The sequence below is a fragment of the Centropristis striata genome, chromosome 8 (genome assembly GCF_030273125.1).
Source record: "Centropristis striata isolate RG_2023a ecotype Rhode Island chromosome 8, C.striata_1.0, whole genome shotgun sequence".
NCBI lineage: Eukaryota > Metazoa > Chordata > Actinopteri > Perciformes > Serranidae > Centropristis > Centropristis striata.
This window is the reverse complement of record NC_081524.1, coordinates 19,175,590-19,198,410: the sequence shown is the minus strand read 5'-3', so window position 1 is coordinate 19,198,410 and position 22,821 is coordinate 19,175,590. Positions and strand designations below refer to the sequence as shown.

Here is a 22,821-nt window from a genome sequence, read left to right as displayed (position 1 = left end):
CCCACGTCAAAGTGTGTGTGTGGGTGTGTGTGTGTGGGTGGGTGGCAGAGCCGCACATTCTGCTCATCCATCTGGTTCACTTGTGGAATGACAGTCCGACATTTGCATTGGAAAGAAAAAAGGGGAAAACGTTACCAGACTCCATTTGAACTGCTTTCTCCCCCCATTCGAACCCGGCTCACATCTCACTTTTTGTGTTTTTTTTCCAGAGCAAATATTTCACTCACAACAAATAAAAGTCTCTCCACTTTGATTTAGTATGATATGAGCGAGGAGCAGTGACATACGTACTGTGGGCAAATTTCCAAGCCGCTCTCTGCCTCCTGAGGCCCACTGCATTATGTATATTTCTGCTTGATGTAAACAACAGCTAGCTGGAGAGCTTTTAATGCATTATTCAAGGTTATACCATGAATTAACTCTGTTACAATGAAATGGTCCCTTTTAAGTTCAGCATCAGCAGAGAAACATCACTTCTGGAAAACATTAAAAGGAATAAGAGGATGACTTGTAGCATGAATATGATCAAATTACTTTTGATTCACTTCACGTTTGTTGTTGGAAAAGAACCGAGTCAAAAAAAAAAGAGGAGGCAGCAGCCTTGGAAAAGATTTTCAGCGCATTTGTGAGTCCAGCTCGGGGCAACGCAAATCTCATCTTCTATTACTTTTTTCTGTTTTTTACCTGCCAGGTGGAACTTTTGTTCATGATATGATAATGATGTTGAAGTGTGTATTATCGGATCTTGCATACAAATTTATCCTGCCAGCAGGCTTTACCAGATTCCAGAAATGAACAGCATCAGAGTGCAGAACACACACCTTCAAATCATAATAAAAATGTATAAAATCAATGGCAATGCTGAACTATTTCTCAAGGATTGAGATTTTCTAGCTCAGCTTTTGTACCCATGCAAACGGAGCTGTTTTTTTTCTATCTTTTTTTGGGACATTTTATCTCCTACAGCGACACTTTTTTTTTCACAGGACAAGAAAATCAAACTGGTTGGAAAACAAGAAAGCACAGAAATTGTTATTTGCTGTTGAGGACCAGGAACACTGTGGCCAACTTTTCTTGGCCGAGAACCTCTTTGACTGTCCTCGCATTGGCTGAGTGTCCCTGTTTGCTTTTCTCATAGGAAATAAATGTCCTTCCAATTGGTTTTTGCCACGTTGCTCTGGTAGTTAGTGCTAAAAAGTAAAGAAATTGAATTCTCACAAATCAAGATTGCAAAAAAGTGGTTCATAACTTAATACTGCAGAGAGTAGTTTGCTTTGCAACAAAAGTTCTTTATTTCAGAGGAAAACTCTGCTGTCTCTCAGCCAACCGTTTACCAGGCCATTTCTTATAACTTCTGGCAGCTGAAGAGGGAAAGTGCTCCTGCAGACGGTGCCAAATTGCACTTTGGATTGTGGCCAATGTACAGCAGTAGTTCAATAATCATGCAGTAAAACGTGGGACTTCCACAGAGGCTACATCTGTATTGTCACAACCCATACAGAGTTAAATCAATGGCGGGGGTTTGGTTGTCTGTCGTGTCTCAACAGGGGTGGAACTGCTCGCTTTGTACAACCACCCGCCCATCCGAGAGGGCCAGGTGAAGTACTACACTGTCAAGGTGCCACTGCGGGTTCAGAACTGTGACGAGGGGGTGAAAGGCGTGGAGGCCAACTGGCTGGACCACATGACCCAGCACTTCAACAACGGAGCCTCGCTGGTCGATGGATACTTCCACCTGGGCAACGTGAACGGTAAGCCAGCATGACTCGCTGCACTGTGAGTAAGATGAGGGACGAAATGTCTCCACAGGAATAAAACTCACCGCAATTTTAATATCCACACTGCAAAAAAGGTGTGTCTAAAAACAAGATAAACACTAAGTCCGAGGGAAACTGAACTGAAGTAACCTGAATGAACTGTATTCTGTAGAGTGTTTCTTTTCATTGTCTGTACATCTTTTGCACGGATTAATTTAAAAAATGACTTGGCTTTTTGCACTTACTCAGAGCTTTTGTTGCACTCACAATGGCCATCTGAACTGCTCACTGCAAAAAAGGTGTGTCTAAAAACAAGATAAAAACACTAAATCTGAGGGAAATGATCTTGCTGCATGGACAGATAATTTTACTTGACAAGATGTCTTAAATTAAGATTATAAAATATAGATATAAGCATGTTGTACTCTTAAAATAAGAAATTAACTCTTAAAACAAGATAAATTAAAGCTGCAAGCAGCGATGAACTGGCCAGAGCAGAGTACAAATTATTATTACTGTAAATTATTTGTTTCTTACCAAGATAGAAAAAACTTATTATTTAGAAGTGTTATGATTTATCTTGTTTTAAGAGTTAATTTCTTATTTTAAGCATTCAACACGCTTATTTCTAGATTTAGATCTTAATTTAAGAAATCTTGTCAAGTGAAATTATCTGTCCATGCAGCAAGATCATTTCCCTCAGATTTAGTGTTTTTATCTTGTTTTTAGACACACCTTTTTGCAGCGCACACATGCTGTTTTTATCTTACAGCTTAACTCTTAACCAAAAGAGAAAGATTTTTGATGTATGAACAATGAAAAATAAGAGTATAATTTTTGCACCTTCACCTTGTTCTTTGCTTCTCAGAGTTGTTCTTCTGCAGGGATTCACAAAGCTCTGATAAACAGTTAATAAAACTTTAAAAAGTTCTCAGGTCACGGTTTCCCTTTCACAGTAAAAACTTAAGCAGAAGCCAAATTCATGTCGATAAAAGTAGAAGACTTCTGCCAAGGCCATGCCCTATCTCACAGTGCTAACGAAAGTGAAAAAGACTTGTGCATCCTCCCCGTTATTCGGATTCGCTCCAAAATGTAATGGCTTCTTCTTTTCATGCAAACCGGGCTGACAGACAAATAAACAAACTGATCAGAAAACTTCTTGGAGGAGGACATACTATAAAGCCTGGGGCAGATAATGATGCACTTTGGCCTATGAGGCATTAATTATGCAATAGACTACATTAATTTTCCTTCTGGAAACAAATCGAAGATATTAAAATTTGGACATTGATATGACTCTGGTAATACTCCACCTCCATCAGGAAGTAATGCAATCCTGCAGGATTCATACACTGGATACCAGAAGCTCAGTTTTATATGCTCCTTTGAGCAATTTTGCCTTTGAATGAGGATGTATCCTCCTGGTTTTGGTGATCCGTGGACCTTTTGTCTGGCAGATGTTGAAATATATGTTTTTAAATGTATATTTTTTGCTCCTCAGCATTTGTGGTTTTAAAATCAAATGTCTCAAACACTAGATGGATCAAATTACTAATTTAGCAATTATGTATATACCAAAACCAAATACCAACAACAACCCTAATCATTTTCTGTCTCAGCTTGACTTCTAATTCTAATTAGTGTGCTAACATTTGCAAATTCACTAAATATTGTCATGTCATCTTATTGTGTGTGCATGCTGCTGACGACTTGTGAAGTTCCATTGTATAAAAACTACTATTATCTGCACCCTTAAAAGTGCATTTCTTCATTGCAGAAGTTATAAGGTTGGATGAAGACAACATCTGATACATCAGAGTCTTGCACTGTGACTTCACATGCCACGGCCACTGTCTGAAGAGACTATTAGGGCTATAAATGTAAATGTTCTCTAAATTGCTCTTTGTTTTAGGATAAATGGAGAGACTAATAACAGAGGGGTGAAGTCTGTGCTGAGTGGCTGACATCAAGAGTTCTTCTGATCAGACAGAGCATGTTGTAGCAGCCTCTGGCAACTTTTTCTCATTGTTTTCAATTAGCCTTTTGCATTGCCTCACCTTTTTTACACTCTATGCATCTTGCAATTTTGCAGGAGAACCCTTGTGTACTCCTCCCGTCGACTATACACCCATCCTCCTCAGGGATCAAAAAGGACCCCATGACACAAGACTGTTTTAAGGACATGTAGAAAATAAATATCACCAACTTTTTTTCACCTTTTAAGGCAACTCATGACCAAAAAAAATTATATACAATTTTACTTTTTTTTTCATTATTATTGGTCAATTTTTGTCAAATATAAAAAGTTAGGCCTCATTTCAAGAGAAAAAAGGTAATAAAACTTGAATATTTTTTTTCAATAGTAATAGTGGGGGAAAAAATCTTGATGGGAATGCACAGAGTAGGTTATGTCAACTTTTAGTGAAACTTATGTTTTGAAAACATTGTTAATTTTCATTTGACAGCAAAAAAAAGTAAAAAAAATCACATCCATGGTCAAAAAGGACCCCATGACATTAGACTGGTTTTAGGACATGCAGAAAAAAATTATTCCCAACTTTTTTTATTCACCTTTTATGGCAACTCATGACCAACACATTGATATATAATTTTCATATTTTTTTCAACACTTTAGGTCAGTTTTAGTCAAATATACAAAATTAGGGCCTAATTTTCAAGTTTGACTGTGTGTGCAACTGTGCATGCATGTGTGCTTGTGAGTGTGTGTTTGTGCGTCCTTGTGAGAAGATATGTACCTGTGAGTGTGTTAATGGGTGTGTGCAAGTGTCTTTATATGCGTAATGGACAATATGTGCAAATATACGTTTTGACCTCAACCTCTTGCTTGCTGTCTTCCTCAGACCCCTGAGGAGGATAGGTGCTATAAAAATGTATAAAATACATAAAAATATATGAAGAAAGAAAAAAGAAATTCATATTATATTTAAAGGATGCAGAGGGGCACATATGCTGAAAATTTCAAGCAGTTCTATTAAAGTTAACCTATATTAATCGTATGTTGAAAATGATTTAGGGGTCATTAAGGACCCAAGAGGACACAAGGGTTAAACACCAAAACGAAAAAGCACCCGACATCAAGTCGTTTTCCTCCTGTTCAATCTGATTACAACTGAAACTGTCCCTGACTCATTTTCAACCAAGCCTTGAACAGACCATCATCCAGGAGAAGCCCCTGAACCAGCTGTGATGTCAGCTGCAGGTCTCATGTACCCACTCCATTCCCAGCATACTGTTGAAGAACAGCCTCTTAATTGTCGATCCGAGCCCAAACTAGTGCCCTCTGCCTGTCCATTTCTTATGCTATCTAAATAATTAAAAGGTACAAACTGGTGAGTTTACAGCAAAACAACAATAAGGGTAAGGCCAGGTGATTCAGTAGTTCCCTAGCAAACCAAACTCTGTCCAACTGGGGTGTCTTCCCACAAGAAAGGCAGTAAAACAGGCTCAGTCTGAGTGATCAGGGCCTCATAGAGGACGCTTCAGAGGCTGGAGTTTATGAAGCTGTTTGGTATCCTCTTTTAAACTATTTCCTGTTTGGGTTTTCCTCTTCCATCAGACCCCGGCGGCTCTGTACTCCACTCTGACACTGGAGAAATCAGCCAGCCAGAGTAAATAAGAGTCATAATTCATTAATCTGGGAAAGTGAACGCCTCAGCAACTCTGAAACATAGATAATTAACCTGATAACAAATTAGTGCCTCCTTGCATATTTTATGTCCTGAGAATGGAGTAATGAAGTGTATTATTATCATTCAATTTTTTTTCTGCTTATTAGGGTCCCTCCAACATGTTTTGCATTTTTCATGCGCTGCTAAGATATGCGTCTCTTGAACAGTGAAATTACTGGGTAGGATTGAAAGCAGCTGCATTATGAAACTGTCTGACTTATAGAGCTGAACTCAGGCCACAACTTAAGCTCAGCCTCTTTAGAAAACAGACAACTTTACAGAGGTGAACGCTGTACTTTGTGGATTTTGGTCTCTTGAGAGTAGCTGGCAGTATGACATCAAAGCGGCATCCCGTTTGTTGTTAGCAGCTAATTACATCAAACAGCCGTGCAGCTCAAGCTTTACAGTCTGTATCCTTTTCTGCCGTCTCCATATTTAGCAACTTCTTTGAGATGACTTTCTGAATTCATGATGAGACACTCGACACGATGCAGGAGACCATCTCAACCTCATAAACATCAAGGACATGTTTGACAGCCAAACAGCACGCTAAAGGACATGCACTGACAGAGACAGACGCATGCAGCTGGATAGCTGATTGTAGTGACAGTGACAGTGTTGTTTTGAGATACAGAACAAACCAGCGTGCTTCAGCTTTCATGTGCTGGCAGATACACATGCAGTCTAATGAGTGCAATTGTGTTTTTTCCAAGACTGACCTTCTTCTGCCCTATTTTTTTTTTGCTTATATCCTGTTAAACTAATATTGTTTTTTACACTATTTTTCCCTGAGAGGAAGTGTTATTGAGCCTGCCTGTTTTTTTATTATGAACAGCAAAGATCTGTCGGTAGGTCGGTCGGTCCACCGATGTGGTACAAGCTGAAATATCTCAAAAACAGTTAATTAGATTGCCTTGAAAATTAGTGCAGATATAAACGAACCCAAATGAGTTTGGTCATCCCCTGACATAACATTCTAAAATTGTGACCTGTCATTAAATGCATCTTACATTGCATTCTAGAACTCTACCTTGTCATTCTAAAACCCTAAAACTTATCATTCTAGAACTGTGACTTAACATTCTATAATGGTATCTTCACATCCTAAACTTGTTAAACAGCCATTATATTCGTGTAGATCAGCACTAGAGACTTTTTTTTTTTTACCATTCTACAATTCTACGTTACCATTCTAGAACTCTGAAACTTAACATTCTAGAACTGTGACTTAACATTCTAGAACTCTGAAACTTACATTCTAGAACTCTAAAACTTACATTCTAGAACTCTGAAACTTAACATTCTAGAACTGTGACTTAACATTCTAGAACTCTGAAACTTACATTCTAGAACTCTGAAACTTAACATTCTACAACTGTGACTTAACATTCTAGAACTCTGAAACTTTACATTCTACAACTGTGACTTTACATTCTAGAACTCTGAAACTTTACATTCTAGAACTCTGAAACTTTACATTCTAGAACTCTGAAACTTTACATTCTAGAACTCTGAAACTTTACATTCTAGAACTTGGAAATGAAACATCCCATAATGGTATCTCAACATTGAAAACTTGTTAGACTACCATAATATCAGTTTAGATCAGCACTAGTGATTCTACATTACCATTCTAGAACTCTACCTTGTCATTCTAGAACCCTAAAACTTATCATTCTAGAACTCTAGAACTTATCATTCTAGAACTGTGACTTAACATTCTATAATGGTATCTTCACATTCTAAACTTGTTAGACAGCCATTATATTCGTGTAGATCAGCACTAGAGACTTTTTTTTTTACCATTCTACAATTCTACGTTACCATTCTAGAACTCTGAAACTTAACATTCTAGAACTGTGACTTAACATTCTAGAACTCTGAAACTTACATTCTAGAACTCTAAAACTTACATTCTAGAACTCTGAAACTTAACATTCTAGAACTGTGACTTAACATTCTAGAACTCTGAAACTTACATTCTAGAACTCTAAAACTTACATTCTAGAACTCTGAAACTTAACATTCTAGAACTCTGAAACTTAACATTCTAGAACTGTGACTTAACATTCTAGAACTCTGAAACTTAACATTCTAGAACTGTGACTTAACATTCTAGAACTCTGAAACTTTACATTCTAGAACTCTGAAACTTTACATTCTAGAACTTGGAAATGAAACATCCCATAATGGTATCTCAACATTGTAAACTTGTTAGACTACCATAATATCAGTTTAGATTAGCACTAGTGATTCTACGTTACCATTCTAGAACTGTGAAACTTGTCATTCTAGAACTTCTAGAACCTTTCCTCTTGCACCATCAAGAGGTTAATTTTAGTGGTTTTGAGTGAAATGACTCTACATATTTGATGGCTAACCAGTGGTCGGATAATTTGATTTCTGACCTAATACCTGCAAAACTAATGACATTACCATTGGCCTCATTTGTGTTTTGTGCTAATTAGCAAATAATAGCATGCTAACTTGCTAAACAAAGATGGAGAACATGTCAAATTTACGTGGCTGTACACGAAGAGCATCCATATTCAGAAGATGCCTGCACACGACTCTCAGCATGGCAGTGGCTGAGCTGGTGGTAGCGCTACTGTAAACAGTCCCAAGAATTGCAGAACGGTGTTAAGTGAGACACCAAAATAAAAAAAGTAATATGTATATATAATATATATATATATATATATATATATATATATATATTGTATATGTTAATGTTACGTAAGTGTTTGCCAAGACTTTTTAACATATTTTGAAACTTTTTTTTTACATTAAATGTTACTGTAAAAGATCAGAAAGTTGCCTTTATTTTACATTCAGCAATATATTTTTTTTTTACAGAGTTCACTGTTATTTAACATTCAAGACCAATAAGCAATTGAATAATACTGTAAAAAAAAAAAAAAAAAAACATTACATTTATATGCATATTTCATCGTCTATTTCATGAGCATAATATTTATAATAAAAGATATTCACCTTTTTTATGGCATTTGCAAAAATATGAAAAACCCTGTACATGTCTGGAAAATAACGTTTTGTTTTTCAATTTGTTATTGTCAACAAAGAACAGAGAAGCTTGAATTTAAACACACAATTTCTCCACTGTATCTGTAAAGCAGCTGTTTGCTGCCATTAAATGTTGTGAACGCCGTGTTTTGCACCTTTAAACCTAATAAACTTCAGCGTGTTAGCATGCTGACACTAGCATCTGTCTGAAAGCACGTACAGCCCCACAGGGCTGCTTTGATGGCTGCAGACTCTTAGTCATGTTTAGTGATGTCCTCCTTCACTTTTTATTATATCTGGGAGTTGGCTGGTACAACTGCAACCCTCCACTTCTAAGAGCCTCTGTCTGAAGTGCCTTGCTCACAGGAAAATAGCCTGGAGGATGGGAGAGATCTGAGAGATGCTGGTCCTCATTTGAACCAGAGACTCTCATCTTAAAATCCTGAAAACCTGCCTGATTGGAAAGTTTTTAGAGGTTGTAATGCCGCGTAATCTGAGACAGATTATAAAGTCCAATTTGGCATTTTTGAAAATGCAACAGATTTCTGTATGAGTCATCCACCCAAATATGATAAGGATCTATTTCAGTGCCAACGCTGAGAGTCAACAGCAACCTCTAAAAGTAAACCATACATTAAAAAATGTTCATAATTGCACTATTGTTATGCAAAGCCCATAATTCAGTAATTGATTGAAAATTAATTATCCATGCAGCTCTGTGCATATAATAGCTAAATTCCAGATAGTAGCATGATTTATAATCAACTTGAAAGCACTCAAAGAGCCGCATATCTTAATCATGGAGGGGTGAAGGAGGAACGGACAATGTGGCTGGCTGGCTCATATCAAATATGAATTAAATAATTATGAAGAAGCAGGCCATATTTGCAGTAGTAGTGATATATCAGTTTATGACCTTCATATAAAGTGGTTTATTGCACAGAATAGTTTGCTCCATTATGTATTATTTCATCTCACTGATCTTTATGATGTCCTTGTGCTTATATTAATGCATGTATAAGAAGTTTACCTAGGGCTGGGCGATATATCGATATAAAAGATATATCGCTATATTTTTAAATGTGATATGGAATTAGACCATATCGAATATATTGATATAGTTCAATTTTTTTTCTTTCTTTATATATAAATGCTGCCCTTATTAGGGTTTGTCATATTCAGTTATTTTGAAATGTTATTCTTTTCTCATATAAATATATTTATTTCAGAAAAAGATTGGCCAATTTTATTTTATACACTATTTTTATTTAAGATTTTTTTTTATTTTTATGTGCACTTTATGGTGCTTTGATTTTTTTTTTTTTTAAAGGTTCTCCTGTTGTTATACAGTATTTATGTTCAGTTAAATAAACGGTTCCAATAAAACTACTTGTGACTACTGGCTTTGACTTTGACTGAACATTTGCTCTCACTTTGCGATAAAATTATCGGGATATATATTGTATATCGATTTTCAGCCTAAATATATCAGGATATGACTTTTAGTCCATATCGCCCAGCCCTACGTTAACCCCTTATTTTACTTAAGATAAAATGATTTGCAAGATTGAAAATAGGATTAGAGTTAAAAATGATTTTGTTTATTGCAAGTAGCATGAAACTGATAGTAGTAGTTGTTTTTAGAGTTGTTTATGTTGCTGAGTTTATAGATCTTTTGTTTCACCATGTGCATAAGTGTCCATGTTCCTGCAGTCAGTCCACGACTCTGGCCTTTTCCTAAACACTGTGCTACCTTTCTATTGTCTGCCAGTCGGCTGTTTGGCACGGTCCAGAGGGATGCACATTTACACACAAAAACGCACCGTGTCCCCACGCTCCTTCAAAAGATGGGTTTCCATGGTGAAGCTGGATGAGAAAGCATTAGGGGGGCATTGTTTGCATACGCATGTGTAGTGTGTGCACGACAGGCCGCTCACATGGTGCAAGTCCTGTCTGGTGGTGTGGCAGCATTGTTTGCAGGGAGTGAGTGAGACCACACCCCCCGAGTCACAGACTGGGATATTGTAGCAATATTGAATTTATAGATATCCTAAGCTGCACACAGGCCCCACTGTCATAAGACACGCATTAAAGATTCATACAAACTGTCTGCACTGCCTGCAAACACATACACAGCAGGCCTACATGCATCCACATATACCTTCAAAGACGCACACATACACCCATTTACACACACAAAGTACACATACGTTCACAATGCCTCCCTGGAGTTGGAGCTGTGTGTGGGGGTTGAGCTTGTTTACTAAAAAACTGACAGTAATGGTGTTGACGGGGAGTTTGCCTTTGTTACTTGTATAGTTTAAGCTATCTCCAGAGCCACAATGACGATTTGTAGCCCGGTTGTGAGACATTGAGCTATTCATATGCATGACAGTCAGCCCTCACTGGTTTCTAAATTTGGAGGGAGGGAAAAGAGAGAGAGAGAGAGAGAGAGAGAGAGAGAGAGAGAGAGAGAGAGAGAGAGAGAGAGAGAGAGAGAGAGAGAGAGAGAGAGAGAGAGAGAGAGAGACGTGGAATATGAAATTCAAATAAGGTTTTTTTTGCTGTGAAAAGAAATTCACGCAAGGGAAACCATGTGCAAGCGTTTCTCTGAGAGAAAAGTTGACGAGAGGTGGAATTAGAACTGCTGTTTGTGCATGTGTGCATTTACTTGTGTGCATATCTGCTGGGTGCATGAATGTGTGTCTATGTGGTTGTAGTTATATGTTTACAGACTTTGACAACACAGCATGTGTCCATTCCAACTCTGAGCTGCAGTCAGAGGTTCTACCGCTGTGTTTCCTTGCACATTATAATGAAGTGAAATCTATATAATCCTATAGGAGTCGCAGAGATAGATTTCACTTCATGGATCCTCCATCTGTAAAGATCATAGTTGTTGGATATGATTAAGACCAAAATGATATTGCTGTAAAATACAGTTGAGGAAGGAAGTGAAACCTGTGATCAGAATTATATATGTTGTGGCTCTTACCTGCCATCCCCCTTCTCCAATCCCAGGTAGTAGAGCAACTACAGGGCCACAGGGTTCTATAGTTGAGTTAGTTTATTCTGCCTGACTAAACCATGCCGCTGTAATTATAAATCCATGCCTCTGATCGGTGGGATTGAAAGAGTTGTTAATAAGGCTGTTTGCTAGTTGCAGGTGAACTAAAGGAACCTTGTATAATTATTCATTCTCCCTAACCGCTTATCCAAACTTGGGTCGCAGGTCGGGGGGCTGGAGCCAATCCCAGCCATAGACTGTAAAAAAATATCCCAGCTCACATCGGGAACTCCTTTAAGGACCCCTGGTGGTTCCTGACCCCTGGTTGTGAACCACTGATGTTTAAACTAAAACCCATAAACTTGGAACACTTTAATCACAGTGTGAGCGCAAATCAACCAGAGGAAACGCTGCATTAGCTAGGCTCAACATGAGCACCCACTATTAAATAAAAAAGTAGATCATGTTCACAGTTGCAAGGCTTAAATGAGTGAATGTGAAGTGAAGATGTTTCATTTAAAATTCTCATGAGCACTGGGATAATCCCATAAATCAGTATCTCAGCAGACACATGTCCAACAAAGGGTTCGACAGCGTTGGTGATGATCCACAAATGTAAATGATACTGAAGTTTTGTTTTTGTTTTATTATTTTTTCCCCACTGAAAGACAGTCCTCTGTGTCTAGTGAAGGAAATGATTACTCCCACATAAGCTTTAGTCACAAAAAATATGGTTATCTTGAAGTTTTGCCATGTTAGAAATGTAAAATATTCAGTGTGTAATTGCCGGTGCGTGTAATTCCCAGGGTGGATGGAGGATAAATCCCCTCCACAGCTGGAAGAAGGCAAATTTCTCACCATCACCCTCGCGGTTTACTGGCCTGTACATGTGGCTGGGCTCATACAATATCAGAACATATCAGCTGTAACTTAGTGGAAAATTGAAATGAATGAATATTAATAAAGATTAAGAAGGGCTTGCCAACCTGGAGTATTAACCCTGTATCTTCTGTATTTAGGCCAGAGCAAATAGGCGATTCATTTAGAAACACCCGCTGGTATCCAGTCCTCTGTCCCTCCTCTACCAGCTGAAGTCTGCCTGGTAACTCACAGGTAGCAGCCTGCCAGCTGCTAAACCTTTGGCTCTGCAGGGAAGAGCCACATCCAATCCACACACACACACACACACCACACACACACACACACACACACACACACACACATTTGACACCCTGGTCTCCTTTTCTTTTTCTCTCTCTGGATGTCCACTCATCCTGTTTGAAATATAGATAAGCTGTCAGCAGCCTGTCTGCAGCTCTGTGAAGCAGCGCCTGGCACACATGTTTAAATCATGTCAGCAGACGTGACCTTGGGCGGGGTCACTCTCTGGCTCGGCAGCAGGCGGCTGGACTTGCATGGGGTTGAGAGCACAAGGTGGACACATTATGAATGTTTTGTGTGATTCCAGTGGATTAAATTATAGCACAAACTCATACCAATGACTACTGTATATACATATGTTGTGGTTTAACTTCACTGAACACTTCCAATCGTGACCAAGGTTATTCTAGTTAACGAAAACTAACAAAATAACATAAACTAGAATTGAAAAAAACATTTTCTTCAACTGAAAGAAAAAGAAAAACAAGAGTTTTTTAAAAACCGATAACTAACTGAAACTGTAATATGTGGTTACAAAACTAGCTTAAGCAAACTGAAATTATAAAATGTATTTTGTTTTCGTCTTTGTCAACTTTTTTCATAAATAATCCAGTGTTTCTATTGGAACATGCAACACATTGGTAAATATGTTTATTGAGACTATTCTCAAACCAAAATTCAATATACCCGGAACTGTAAGAGTTAATAACCTTATTGGGGCTCTTTGAATCTCGCACCCAACCATTAAAAAAAACCTAAAACTAACACTAAAACTGATAAAAACTAAACTAAAACTAGCAAACTCACTCTAAAAACTAATTAAAACTAATTGAATTTGAAAACAAAAATTCAAAACGAAATTAAAACTAAAACTAATGAAAAATCCAAAACTATTATAACCTTGATCGTGAGTGGTCCCAGTTGCAACAAAATGTCCATAAAAACATTTCAAACCACTGTGTAACATAATGTACTTCTCCATGGTTAATCTGCATGTTCAACAAGCTCCAAACTGTTGTTCTTCACCAATATATTGCTAAATACACTTTATTTCCAAATGTTTTGAACCCCAAAAGATTGATTTCCTCATGTCCAGTCTGTCCTCAAAGCCAAAAGAACAAGCTATCAAAGTAAAAACACTAAAAAATTATTACAATGCAGCCTAACACTACAGAGGCTCAGATGAATTTGAGGGCATTTAAGGACGCAGAAAGAATCGCTCCCTCTGCTTCTCTCCCCAGCTGTCTGTTGGACACCTGAGTCTTTGTTATAGTTTTGGCTCACAGTTTGGATAAACCTGCCTGTTCACTGGCCACCTGCATCTGTAAACAGGCGGGTACCAATCAAATGCCTCAGAGTGTCTTTGAAACACGCTGGTGAGACACAAAATTGAAAGCAGATCAACTTTCAGTGGGCAGTAAATTTGTGTCTTTCCTTTTATAACACAAACTAATGTTCTTTGTAGCTTTTTAAAGGATTTTTTTTTCAGGTTTAAGCAACCGTATTTCCTCAATTTAAAGCCGGGCCCCTATTATTGACCGGCCTCATTTAGTAACCGGGTGTAAAAACAATTTTTAGTAAATAAAAGCCGGCCTCTTTTATAAGCCGGGTGTCTTACTGGTGTTATGTCAAAGTCTGTTCCCCTGTCGATATGTGTAGCCCTTACCTTAACCTGCACCAACCTGACCCCTGACCCCAACCAGTTCTCCTTTAAGTTGTTAACATGAGCCCAAGTTTACCTTAATCCCAAACAGTTCTCTCTACAAGGCCTAACCTTAAACTGAAATCCTAACTCCAACCGCGGAGGTGATGCTACGGAGAACACCATTCAGGAAACATCATTTGACGGGTAACAGATTTCCACACAACACCTGTATTTTGAAGTTTGGCCACACGAGTTAGTCCTGTAGGTAAATATGGTTGTTTCTCCCGCTGTCCTAGTCATTCTCTGTAAAGTCGAGCTGTTTACGCATGTTCTTTTGGGCTTTTTAGTAGTTTAGACATTTTAAATCCTGCTTAAAAATGAACATTCAGCGTGCGGTTCATTGTGTGTTTACATCCGAATACATCCAAGATGGCCGACATCCGGGTAACTGGCTACAATGCGCTGTGTAAAACACTCTAAAAAGTGCCGATCAGAACTGCTCTGATTTTCTTTTTTAATGAAAGCCTCCTTCAAATAATAGCCTGCCCCTATTATTAGCCAGGTCCCAAACTGATTTTTATCAATAGAAGCCCCGGCTACTATTTGAGGAAATACGGTATTTAAAACACAACAGAGTGGTGTGAATATTGTAAAGAAGGTGTTCATGAGATTTAGAACAAACTCAGTCTGAGTGATGCCTCAAAACAGCTCTCACCAGAGTTTGATTGACATTCAGTATGTGGGCCAGGACTGGCAGCACACAGCTCTGAACTGAGGTCACAAGCAAACATGGAGAGGGCTAGAAACGGTTCTCACAACTGCATGAGACCTAACAGTGGTACCTGGGGCTAGCTCACATTCACCAACGAACAAACAGAATGATTAATCAAGAAAATAACCAGTAAGTTAATATTATTACGAAAATAATGATATCCCTAGCTGAAATACTTGATTCTTGGGTCGACTTTGCAGCAGTATGTGATGCACAGCTTCACACTGCTCCATGGGAACAATTTCCTGTATACTTTCTCTTCTGTTTCCTCATTATAAACACAGTGTGCGCAAAATCCATGTGTAACAGCAGGTTGGAGAACATTTCCATGAATCTTGGGAACAAACTGCTTCCAAACTAACTTGCTATGTGCAGCCAAAGACCTCGATCCACATTCAAACACCCACACATCAATACACTAGGACCAGCTTGACACTTTAAGTTTCAGTCTGTGTGTGTCAGCATTGTCTGCACTCGCTGGGTGCCTGTTGTTGATCCACTCTTCTGTCATTTGGGTGCTGATTTCAGCTGCTGCGTGTCACTTGCTGTGACCCTGCCACTCCACCTATCTGACTCTCCCCCTCCATTTGCTTGCGTGTCTTTCAGTCCCAACGCTGTCACTCCCTGTTGTTGGTGCGACTGCATTTGCATGCCTCGCCCTACGACCTTGAGTGTGTGAGTCACGGGGGGATGGAGTGCAATTTTACTGAGGGCGCACGGTGGTTTTTGCAAGTGTAAACAACTTATTCTCAGTCGGCCCGCTGGCTGCTCGGCTCAGCTCTCAGTCAATAGGCGCAAGATAATGTTTATTCGTGCACGCAACCGGTGCATTCCCCTGACGGACTCAACGCCCCCAGCAACCAACTCCTTCTCATCCACTTCCCTCCTTCTCTCGCTTTCTCTCTCCTCTGCTCAGCCACTGTCTGTATTATCACTAGAGACAGGCCGCTCCCTCTAAAGCAGCGAGACAGAAACCCCGTGTCGATCTCACCTGAGTGATCCCTGTCGTGGCGGTAAAGGGAACCGACGGTGGGCCTTGGCGCCTCACATTTTCTGGAAAGGCTTCTTTCCAATTATATGCCAAAGGCTGACGAATGAGATGGAGAAACGCTGGACTTGGGGGGGAAGGGGGTAAAGGAGGGAGGGGGGGAAGGGGGTATAGGAGGGAGCGGGGGAAGAGAAGAGGGGGTGAACGACGACAATGTCTGTATTTGAGAGAGTAGATGTCTGAGAGATGTCTTCAATTGAGCGTGCACGGGTCCTAAATAGGTTTTCGGGGAGGGGGAAATAAAAGAGCCTGTCATCCCTCCACTCCCTCCTTCTCTTTCTATCTTTCCCCTCCCTCCCTCTCTCTCCACGGGCTCTCCAGCCGCCTCTCATCCCCCTATTATTAGGGCCCAGTAATGAAATGTGGAGTGTCTCGTATTGGTGCCTGGGCCCAGGCAAACTGCATTAGTGTGTAAATGGTGTGGGAGTAATGAGAAAGCACTCAGGCCAGCCGGGAAGACTGGACCACGGGGCGTGTATTGTGTTCATGTGTGCGTGTTTGTGTGTGCCTGCATGTAATGTGCACGTGCATCAAATGAATAACAAGAGACGTCGGGTGGAGAGGGGTCCCGGCTCTCGGGGGCCAGGGGGGGTGTTTCTGTCTCAGATGCCAATCCAGCGATTGTTAACTTCCAACACAAGAGAAGCTAAGAAAATCTATTTGGTCAGCAGCACACAATCTCACCAGTGGCCTAAAGCATCAACGTCAATGTCTTTATGTGGTTCACTTAATTCAAGTCTTTTTTAAGGTGAATTATGCAGGCTTAGCAAAAGGATTTGTACTTCTGTGCCTGACGGACTGACTTCATTAAATCAGTGGCTACATTTTGCCGTCGCTTAAAATCTGTCCATCTTTTTTAAAGCAGTGGCTTTCAGTCCCGATTCCCTGAATCCTATCAGCTATTGCATTCACCTTGTTTCCCAGCTGTAATTAGCCTTTGTTTAGCTGTCGAGCATGAAAACCAGAAGAGCTCCGGGTCCTTAAAACCACTGATGTAGCGCATAATGTCTCCTCTTCTTTTTTAACATCCCAGAAGGGGAATACCTGCTCCCTTCTTTTACACTGTCTCCCTGCATAATGTATAAGTGCACATTGCTCATACAAATGGCCCACACCACTGGCTATGTAATAAAGGGTTGTGTGTGAATGTGGCTGAGTGATATCATTCCATTTCCTCTGGCCTGGAGGGCCTAAAGGAGCCACAGAGACAAGACAGACACGCTACATCCAGTAAATACTCTTTTCACGCCTCGATTTTTTTTCTCCTTTTCTGCAGATATGCTGCCTAAGTCGGTGGAAAGTGTCTTCATCTTCCAGGAGGCGAGCGAGGGCGAGCCGAGCACACCGACCCCGACATTCGACGCCATCGTGGTGGAGCAGTGGACCGTCATTAATGTGAGTGGAGTGATTTTTCTTTCCCTCACAGTGTCATGGGTTTTGTGCTCTTGTCTAAAAGGTTGCATAAAATTATTCTGCTGTCCAAACTAATGATGCCAGGCTACTTGTAATTACAACAGCTTAGTATCCAAGGAATTACACATCCAGATTACACATTGGATGATTATACACCTCAGGATTTATGTCCAATGCCAAGGTTCTCTATGGAAGGGAGGGGGTAAAGTAACAAGTAGAGGTCATGGCGGCGATTAAGTGCTCCACCACAGACCTGAAATCAGTTTTTGCCATATCTTGATATTTCTTTAAAGATAAAAACCTGATTAAATGAGTAGAGAAACATAATAAGTAATACAGATGCTTCAGGCCTTACTGAATGGTTTGATGACAATGAAAATGAATCATGAGCTGTGGCCTTCATGGTCACCACAGCTCAACCCAAATCAACATGAATGGGAGATTTGGAAACGACGTCATGTCAGACAGGGCTCGCCACCACATCAAAACACCAAATGAGGGAATATCTGTTGGAAAAATAGTGTTTACGTCTCAGTTCAGAGACTTAGAGAATCTGTGCCAAGGGTCACTGAAGCTGCTCTGAAGGTTTGTAGCAGGCTTTTTTCTTCCATTTGTCACAAATCAATATCAGAAAAAGACTTACAAGGATATTGTGGTATTCAACAATCTGTTACTCCTATATTATATACCCCTGTTCCTTTTGCAGCAACAGAAAAAGAAAACTCCACATGTATTCACACTGTTGCCTTTTCTTTGCTGCTCTGTGGAGTCTTAACATTAGTCATAATCCTGCCGTTGTGTCAGTGCTCATATACAGGTACATCTCAAATATCGTTAAAAGAGTGAAATATTTTAAGCCTGTATTTCTTGTAAGTTTGATGATTCTGGCTTACAGATGATGAAAACACAAAACTCAGTCTCTCAGAAAATTAGAATATTACAGATCAATTAAAAAAAAGGACATTTTAAACACGAATGTCACGCTTCTGAAAAGTATGTTCATTTCTATACACTCAGTACTTGGTTGGGCTCCTTTTGAATCACAAATTAGTGCATTAATACTTGGTGGCATGGAGGAGATCAGCCTACAGCACCATGTTGCTTTTATAGCAGCCTTCAGCTCATCTGGTGTCTCTCACCTTCCTCTTGACAACAGCCCATAGACTCCTATGGGGTTCAGGTCAGCCCAGTGTGCTGGCCAGTCCAGCCCAGTAACACCATGGTCACTGAAGCAGCTTTTGGTACCTTTGCCAGTGTGGACAGGTGCCAAGTCCTGCTGGAAAATGAAAGCAGCATCTCCAAAGAGCTTGTGGATAGAGATGGTCCGATCAGGTTTGGGACCGATACCGATCACATAAAGCCTCACTGATCCGATTACCGATCAGAACCGATCGATCATGTAGGACGATATTAATATCCCCATCAATTCATCCACTCATGCACAGGCCTATAGTCTTTAATTTATGTTAACCTTGTAACCATTTATTTACTAGATACTAATAGATTACCTAGATTGACCTTTATTTATTGCATAGCAGTAACTTTAATATTCCTTCATAGCAGCAGTGGCACTGTGGAAAACAATATGCCAACATGGCCTCTATAGGGCAGTCAAGAACAGGCAAGAGCTTCATGTTGAAAGTTCACTCATTTATTGATATTACCCATTTAAATGGCTGTATTGTTGCATATAACGTATAAGATAAAATTCAAATAAAAATTGAGCCTATTTAACAGGCTAAACAAACTCAAAATGCCAGTCTGAACATTGGTGGCATTATTGCACATTGTTACACAGTACAGTGTAACATATTATTATTGCTCACTCTCACACTAACATTTCTCTAAATGTCTAAACGTTTGCATAAATTGCCGCTAGCGTGTGTGACATCGGACTCACTCACTTGGATAAAGTTCCATATGGCAGACATGTTGTGGGTGTGTGTAGGTGCATGCAGGCTGCGTGACCACAACACAACACTTCTTCTTCGTTTTAAAGCGGCAGCGCTTCGGCGCACTACCGCCACCTTTGGATCCAGAATGTATATCACACCATAACAAACACTTGTAAAGCACATGTACGTATAATGCGATGGGATCGGTGATTTTAACCTTTGATCTGATTTTCCGATCGATCGTTTTTTTTATCATATCGGGCTGATCCGAACAGTTGCCGATCGATCGTCGTCATCCCTACTTGTGGATGCATGAAGAGCTCTAAAATGTCCTGCTAGATGGCTGCTATGTTGACTGTGGACTTCAGAAAACACAGTGGACCAACAGCAGCAGAGGACGTGGCCCCAAATCACCACTGACCCAGGACTCACATATTGAACTTTTTTACAATTTTCTGAGACACTGAGTTTTGTGTTTTCATTATCTCTAAGCCTGAATCATCAAAATTACAAGAAATATTTCACTCCATGTGTAATGAATCTATATAATGTATGAGTTTCACTTTCTTAAATTGTTGAAAAAAATATTGAACTTTTTCATGATATTCTTATTTTTTGAGATGTACCTCTTTGTAGCAAGTAACTAAACATAGATCTAGTTAACATGTTGCATGTTGCAACGTGATGCACTGTAAACTATGAGCTGTGTTTTATATTGTTTTTCTTAGAGGCACCCAATATGCCTCTGCTCAGTTGTTAGCTACTTTAAATAATGCAGTTTAACTGCAAGGAAAAAAAAACATATGCTGTATAAACCCCTTGTAGTTTATGCATGTAACCTCCTGAATTCTATGTTTACTTGCAGTGGTGGAAGGTAACTAAGTACATTTACTCAAGTACTGTACTTAAGTACAATTTTGAGGTACCTTTGCTTTACTTGAGTACTTCCATTTTATATAACTTTATACTTCTACTTCACTACATTTTAGAGGCAAATATTGTACTTTTTACTCCAGTACATTTAGCTGACAGCTTTAGTTACTTTACAGGTTGAGATTTAATATGAAAAACATGATCAATTTAAAGTGATTAGACTTTTTTTTTTTTTTTTTTAAATTGAACTTAGGAATATAGTTATAAAATCCGAGTGGGTCCATTTTGCATAACGAGTACTTTTGATACTTTAAGTACACCTTCCAATACTTTTGTATTTTTTACTTCAGTAAGTTTTGAATGCAGAACTTTTACTTATTGTGGGGTCATTTCACAGTGTGGTATTAGTTCTTTTACTAAAGTAAAGCATCTGAATACTTCTTCCACCACTGTTCACTTGTAATACAACATGATTGAGCTGTAATGGAGATATTACGTCAGTCATTCTGTTATTAGCCTGCAGACATAGAAATTATGGGCTGCAGACTGCTGGGCGGCAGAGTCAGTGCATTCAAAGGACAGCAGGCTGCATGTGCTCTGGACAATACACCAAGATGGGCAATCACTTACAAAGAGGATGTTTAGGGCTGTTTCCACTACCGGGCAAAACCCGGAATGAGGCGGGTCTCACTTGCCAAAACACCCCTATTTTGAATACGAGCAGTCCGGAGAGCACTTTTCTCTGGACTTTTTTTCGTCCCTGTAGAAGAGAAGGGTCTTTTTTCTCCCCTGGAAACAGCCTGGTTACTGATTGGATAGATCACTAAGCAGGATGTGACGTAGTACTCTACACGACAACAACACACTCCATTTGTAAAAGCCGGCGAAGCAGTGTTCCCAACTTAGTGACTTTGTTGCTGAATTTAGCGACTTTTCAGACCCCCTTAGCTACTATTTTTCAAGAAAGTGACTGGAGACAAATCCAGCGACTCCTTCTTACTCTTCTTAACGAGCCACTTACAAGCCGGAGGCCGGCTTGTTAAGAAGAGCCTCAGTTAGCGACAGTTAGCTCTGTAGCAGTACAGTGTGTATGTGCTGCTGCTGCAGGAGGTGTTCACTTAGCGATCTCTGTTTGTTTACAACAAGCACCGCACCAGACACTCTGTGCACAGTTAGTGATGCTGGTTAATTCACAATCACTATGTTTATGATCAGCGGAGACTCTGTGCATAATTAGCCATGCTGCTTTCAGCTGCTGACATTGTGCAGAGTTAGCGACGGCGAAAACCATACGTCACCTCCAGAGTCTCTAAATCCCTCTGGGGGCTAACTTGTAGTTGAAACACGCAGAGTGAGCGGACTTTCGAGAACTTTTGGTAAAGCAAAAGTACTCTGAGTTACTTTTATAAATAATGTCACTCAACATTGTTCAACGATACATCTAAGCCCTGTTTAGTGCACAAATCCTCTTATAAAGTCTGGTCCTCCACCATTGAATCAGCTGTCACTCAGATACTGTGCCCTTCCACCCCCTCCTCACTCTACAGCCATCCTTTCCCCCCAACAACCCCAAAGGCAAATCTGGCAAATCTCAATTTATGGGACATGTGTCGCGGTCGCTTGTCTTATCAGGAGCAAACAAGCCCTTATCTGCCCGCCGATTAGCGTCTCTCCTCAGCACAAGTTCCAAGTTGGAAATTGATTTCTGTCTGGAGTTGAAGGGTTTGCGGCCATTTCATTGCCTTTCATCCATATGTATGTGTGTGTGTGTGTGTACATGTTTGTGCATGAAGCTGTATGTGCATGTGTTTGAGTGGATGACTTAGGTTTGGTGTGTCTGTATGTGTTTGTAGATGCTATCTCTGTAATTGAATTTAGACTTTTTGCGGCCTGTGGCTGTCCAAGTGTGAAAGGAGACTTTTGTCCCCCAAATGTGGCTCTCTGATTGTCCAGCCCAGCGCTGATGGCCACATGTGCCAATAAAAAAGCTACTTTTGCAGTAGTCTGGCAGCAGCAGAGCCTGTGCTCCTCTGAGATGAATGGTAATACTGTTACAGCTTAATGGATTTCAAGGCTTCCTCGGAAACGTCAGCGGTGAACGACGTGGAGCCCACACCCAGTGTTCCAGGAGATCCAATCAACTCTTCCACTGGGACTTTATCAAAAACTGTTTCACCCGAGCAATCTGTGCCATGCCAGATCAGATTGACGAGACACTCTTTCACAAAGGGCGATCAGGGCCTCACATCACCCCCATTCATTGTGATAACTGCCTTAAATTGATATGCAAAGTACCCTCACAGCTCATTATTGTCTCAGTGTCGGGATAATTACAATGGAAAATAAGGCAGGATATTGATTGCGGGTGTTTTTTTTCCTCCCTTCTTCTTCTTTATACACGTCACCTTCTTCTCCCCCTGGTGCTTTATGGTTTTATTTATCTAAAAGTCTGACAGGTGGTTTGGATGTATGAAGCTCAGAGAAGAAGAAGAGGAAAACAAACCGTTTCACTGAGTGCAAGCAATCATTTATATTGT

General features: G+C 39.9%; 1 protein-coding gene across 1 annotated transcript in view; it reads left to right on the top strand.

The window, feature by feature from the left end:
• Positions 1–22,821, top strand: part of LOC131975982 (raftlin-like) — a 140,171-nt gene that overhangs the window by 89,263 nt on the left and 28,087 nt on the right. The window contains exons 6-7 of the mRNA XM_059338835.1: positions 1,548–1,751; positions 17,380–17,498. Of these exons, the coding sequence (XP_059194818.1) occupies positions 1,548–1,751; positions 17,380–17,498 (323 nt within the window). The remainder of the gene's footprint in view (positions 1–1,547; positions 1,752–17,379; positions 17,499–22,821) is intronic.